This window comes from Triturus cristatus, chromosome 4_2 (genome assembly GCF_964204655.1).
Source record: "Triturus cristatus chromosome 4_2, aTriCri1.1, whole genome shotgun sequence".
Classification (NCBI taxonomy): domain Eukaryota; kingdom Metazoa; phylum Chordata; class Amphibia; order Caudata; family Salamandridae; genus Triturus; species Triturus cristatus.
Window position 1 is genome coordinate 299572220 of NC_140586.1, and position 6000 is coordinate 299578219.

Genomic DNA, 6000 nt, shown 5'->3' on the forward strand with positions numbered 1-6000 from the left:
TAAATGAAATGTTGATGGTACAGAACTGGTTTGATGCCCTAGAGTGGTATCTGTGCAAGAGAAGGCTTTAAATTCTAAAAATGTATGCAACCAGTAGCCTAAAATGCACAGCTAGCAATACTGCACAGACTGGAGCAGAACATGATTCCCTCACATGACAAAAGTGGGCACTTCCAAAGAGTATGACAAACATAAATATACTAGATAGTCACAGCCATCTTTAGTGTTTCCCACGACCCTCATTACCCAAAACCCTCTTGCTGCCCCACCCACTTTTTTATTCAAACCCATTATGGATCGCCGAACCCAACACACTGAACCACATGTTATGGGACGAGCTACAGCACTGCAATACATCACTGGCAAGAGTTTACCTGCAAGAGTCCCTGGTCCTTGCAGGTCTCAACCAACTTTGGGAAGTTCCTACCAATTTTCAGACATTCAGCGTCTGGTCATGAAGTCACTCAAAACTCAGTCTGTTTTAGAGAACAAGGTCACACTAGCAAAAAGAGAGCATGGGTGAATAACACTCAACAACTATAAAACTATTGCTCTTCAAACATACTTCAGTACTGGTTACCCAGATTTTATCAAGCTGAAGTTTTTAAAATACCGGCTGGGGCTATTACCAGTTAAAGATCATATGGCACCCTGGGTGCGTGGTAATTCTCCCTGTCGTCTGCCGACTCTGTGGGAGCGATAAGGAAGACCTGTTGCATCTAGTCTGCTCCTGCAACACTGTCCACAAAGAAAGGAAACAACTATTAACTAGGGCCTTCAAACAAAGGGGAATTCGAACAAGAAGGCAGGACCTGGGGGACCCCCAGCTAAACTGCCGCTTTGTCAAATTTTTGCTAAAGGTGGAGCAATGATTACACCACAACGCAATTTGTTCAGAGCAACAGATTAAAACAGCAGCTTAAATGGCTCCATCGCTTTTAGGGCCAATATGCTCTTCCACCAAGGCAACACAGGGGTTGACCCTGGCTTATAAAACTCTGAACCCGATTTCCTCAGTGAAAACCTAAGAGCTGTAAATAAGCCTGAATCCAAAGTTTGAAAACAAACTGCTTTTCCTTTCTATGTGACATTGACCTACGTAATAACATTTAATATGCTATAATAACGCTTCTTGTTTTCTAAAGCACTTATTTCCACCTTTTTTAGGTCTCGCTGAGTCAGCGCGCATGCGCTGCTCGGAGAGACATTTAGTAGGTGAGTTTTCAAAGTGCTGCTGGCTCTCTCGCGTGGCTTACGTTCATGCGAGCGTGCATGCGCGCAGCCGGCAGCTTTCAGCGCCCGAGGTGCCATCTGGAGCTTTCACTTCTTCCGCCGTCGTGCGCGCACCCCTGCTTTCACTTTTGCCGTCCCACTCGCGTGTTTGCCGGCGTGCACCCCTGCTTTTATGGTTTTTGCGCGATCGCGATCCCTTTCCTTGTTTCTCCACAAGCCAAGGTTCACCCATCTCCAAGCCACCCACAAGGTCCCCACTGCGTCGCCGTATTGTATGTCTTCCTCCTGTCAAGCTACTTTTCTCCAGATGCCAAACTTCTTTCCTACTCGAGCCATTCTCATGTTCTTTGCCTACACAGCTTCTCTTCCTCCACGAAGCAAACCTCTTATATCCCGGTGGTAGAAATCTTCTCTTCCTATGCCAAGCTTCCTCCCCACAAACAGTTTTCGATCCCAGTGGCAAGGTTCATCCACGTCAGGGAAGCTCACAACACAGCGCTTTCAAGGTGCATGTGCGTTTATAATCATTTTTTTTTTTTGTAAAAATTCTGAACCAGATGTACTATGTCACTTGTTTTCAGATGCCAGTCGTGCGTGTTTGCCAAAGCTTCTCAGTGACTGGTGTTATCTTTGTATTCCTGGATTGGGTGAAGAGTAGAACTGGGACAGGAAATTGCCCCCGGCACCAAAATAGACTGCCACCCTTTAGTAAATCATATAGCTAAATAAAAAAGGCTCCCTTCCTTCCGAAACACTACTTGCCCGCCCCCACCACGCCTCCAAGATCACTGCCTTTGTTTTGGTTTAATTCAAATTATATTTTGTATACTTTATCTCCATGTGCCTTCTTTCCTCACCCCCTCATCCCTCACACAACAGTACGTGCGTGCCCCACCACCTCTACAGTATCGCTATAATCGCAGTTTTTTTCTTTCAAGAACATTTGTGCGGGTGGGGGACAATATGTACTTTACAAAAATGTAAAAATATTTACAAAATAGTGAGCTGACGCCGAGGCTCCAAGATGGGTACCCAGCTCCCTAGTCAGCAGTTTGCAGGGAGGTTCCAGTGTCAAAGGGCTCACTGATTGGCTGTGTCCTCTCTCCCCAACCAACTTAATTTTGCAGACACACTGTTATACCGCAAGCTTGCCCTGAAGGTATTGTATCACTCAATGGTTATTTTGAATCGTTGTCAGGCTCCGTTTATTACTATGGTGAAATTGCTTGTTGTTATTTTCTGTAAATTGTGTAATAGCCCGCTGTGCATATCTCCAAGAACACAACTTACAGAAAATAACTAACAACAAGCAATTTTGCCACTGTAATAATACAAAGCAGGTAGGTGTTGCTTCGCTTCCCCCATCCGATTAGGTTTTGTCTTTCCCCTGTGTTGCTTTTCCTTACCCCCAACCTCCTTTGTGTTGCTTCTGTCCCCGCCATTGCTTGTTGTCCACCCCCATTTGGCTTTAAAGTAAATGGTGCAGCAGACTTCTTCCACTACAGCAGGAAAGAGTATTTTAAATATTGGTTCCAGGTTGTAGAGAAATCGTTTCAGAGGCAGTTTCGGGGTGTTCTCAAAATAGGACTGCACGTCATGACGCTTTAGAAAGTTTTCTCCGGTACCTCTATAAATACCAGACAAAAAAAGAAAACAAGTGTAGCCTTTTCTTATGTCATTTGCACTGTCCTGAAAGATCCAGGGCTGACACATCTTTCCAAAGACAGTGGTGACATTCTTTGACTACTAGGGTGTATGTGAAAAGCTGTGTGAGAGGTAGGTGGGACAGTTGCATTTACAGAATATATGAACTCAGGGGGAGCTCGTTTCTTTAAATATCTAAATTCATTCACATCTGTAATCGTAATTTTGGCAGCAACAGAAGATCTCGGTGCTCGTTTCATTTGCAGCGAACACAGAGCTGGCTGCTGTGAGCAGTGCAATTGAAACAGTATTTATACTTCCCTGCCACTCATTTGTATAATCGGCCGCAGTTAGCCATGCCATAATCACTTACACAAAATAAAACAAGCATTTGCAATGCAATCGGTCTCGCATTTGCGAGACTTTTAGATATTGTATTATAAATGATAATGCCTTTCATTTGTGTTTTGAAAACCTGCAAGTGATACGTAAACACGTACTTTGTGCTTATAGCTCTTGCTTACGAGAAGCAAAGCTGGCAGCAACTGCGCCTCTTTTAATGCCAGCCTGGATTCCCGTAAGCAAGCACTATAAGTACAAAGTGCCTGTTTACGCATCGCTTGCAAGTTTTCAAAACACATAAATAACAAGCATTGGCATAGCCAATGGGTCTCGCTTTTGGGACCTTATAAGTATTTAGTTATACAGCGCAATATCCTTACATCAACTGCTGAATGGCTAAACACTTATAAGGTCCCAAAGGCGAGACCTATTGGCTATGCCAATGCTTGTTATAACTAGATACTTTTAAATTGGAATGCAAAGACTTAATTTTGTAAATGTTATGCACATCATGTATTCTTGTATTTATATCCTGTGTAACTTTTATTGCAATACTTTTAAGTAACTTAATTATTTTATATAAACTAAACCAAACCAGTAATTGCTGGCCTTGTCCTGACCATAACTTGTACTCATATCCTGTTACGAAGTAAAGATTTTCACATGTAGATGTTATACATAACAGACCTGATTTAGGCGGGAGATTCCGGATTTTTTAAGGCCTAAAGTATATTTATTTTAGCTTTCTCATGGCTAAACTTGCCTCCCTTTCAATGCAAGACAATGGGAAAAATACGTTCCCCGTTTCTTTTTTCAAAACCTGTCTCTTTCATGTACATGAATGTTATGAATGAGACATGGATGAGATGTGGCTTAAGGTAGGTTTATTAAGGTATATGGCATTAAATAGCTCCCCACCAGGAGCATGTTAATACAAAGTCAGCCTTAGCCCTACTGACTAGCGGAATCTACTGCTCATAAGGGTTCTACATTATCTCACAGACAGCAGACATTAAATACACAGCATACAAGACAGGATATAGCAATGGTCTGTGTGTGTTTATATCCCCACAACAGTAAGTAAATACTTTAGTACTAATAGTCATCATACCATCTTTTTTTCCCTGTTCCCCAACCACAGGTATAACTGACTTGGAGTCCATAAAAACAATATGAACTAATCTACAAGTCCCAGAATGCCCACAGGTTAATGGTTATAAAAAGTTGACTGGTCGAGGATGTCACATATGAAACTGTGTAACCTAGCAGCTATGTCTTATGGCCCGTTTTCCTACTTTGTTGCTTGTATCTAGCTCTTTCTATAGACTCCTTAAAAACAGAAGCCAATTAGCCAACCCATGACACATTCAGCCTGTCTTGGCATTTTAGCCACCTGCGTGTGCCTTTTGAGACCCTTTTGTGCTTTACGGTTCAAAGTAAGGACTGAAACGTCATCATCCAAAGTGATGATGGCAAAAAAGTCAGTACAACCTGGCAGTGTCGTTTATTTAAAAGGACTAACCTCTCGATTAGGCATGGTGCCACCTGGCAGGTACACGAGTGGCCACAACACTGAACACCATGAAACCAAAGCAGGGATTTGTTTTTAATACATATCATCTGGGGTTAAGTTCAACTGTTTAAACTGAAGCACTGGACGAAAACAACTTCTAGGATACTAAACGAGTTAAATTAAAGACAGGAGCTGGATAATAGGTATCGGGCGTACTTAGAGTGACTTAGGGACCATAACTGTGCCTCCACTTTAGGCTCGGTTGCCACCTTCCTTTCCCTCACTTTAAGAAAGTCACTAACATTGCACAGGCAACACCCTCTTTCCCCTCCCTCTATGCCCTTTTGCCACTTGCTCCTTACCACAAGAAGTCGCTGCTCTTGTCCTGGTAGCCCCCGCAGCCCCCTGGCATCTCCTGGAAGCCGCTGTCGCCGCTGCACAGGGGGCTTAAGAGCGGCCTCTTCCTACTTGGGCCGCGGGCCCCGCCGAGCCGCCCCAGACCGGGCCTGGCGGGCGCAGAAGAGGACGAGGGGGGAGACGACGGGGGGCCGCCGGACCCCGCGGGGGTTGAGGTAGAGGACATGGCGAGACTACGGCGCCGTCCACTAACCCTGTCTGTGTCAGCGGCGAGAGAGCAATAAAGGTAATCCAAAAAAACAATGTCTGGTGAAGGCGGGAACAATAAAGATTTAAAAGTCCATCACTGCCGCGAACATCGGGGACAATAAAGACTGTTGTTGTAAAGCGACTGAGGACCCGGCGTTAAGTGTCTTAAAAATAACGGCGCTGGTTAGCAATAAAGACTATCGAAAATATATTATCTATCTAGGAGTGAAACAATAAAGGTGATAAAAAAATACAGATGTTCGGGGACGGATTTAACGACATGAGTATTTTGAAAATAGCATCCCTAGAGAAGGACACGACAATAAAGTACATCGAATAATAAAAACATGATGTCAGCTGTTGTCACGGCCCACTTCCTGAATCTGCTAAAGAGCTAGAGCGCTACTTTCTCAATGTAATGTGCTAGCTGCGGACGCCATGCCTCCCGAGGAAACGGAGTTAAAAACAATTTGTAATGCAGGCAGAATTTGGGGCAGAATGTAGTTCCATGTCGTCATATTCTGGATTATGGGAGCTCCCGATACATGATATATATCGTTCCATACATTGGTCATACGTATTTAAAATGCTTTCAACTTTATCTCCGTAAAATAGCTTTTAACTGTTGGATCCATGATGTCTGTTCCAATTGCATACATGCC

General features: G+C 43.7%; 1 protein-coding gene across 2 annotated transcripts in view; it reads right to left on the reverse strand.

Moving 5' to 3' along the window:
- Positions 1-5679, reverse strand: part of COP1 (COP1 E3 ubiquitin ligase) — a 689508-nt gene extending 683829 nt beyond the window's left edge. Inside the window, exon 1 of one of the 2 annotated variants that reach the window (XM_085601600.1) lies at positions 5095-5679. In XM_085601600.1, the coding sequence (XP_085457726.1) occupies positions 5095-5315 (221 nt within the window). In that variant the 5' untranslated portion in view covers positions 5316-5679. The remainder of the gene's footprint in view (positions 1-5094) is intronic. The other variant, XM_085601601.1, reaches the window with a different exon arrangement.
- Between the last annotated feature and the right edge of the window lie 321 nt (positions 5680-6000).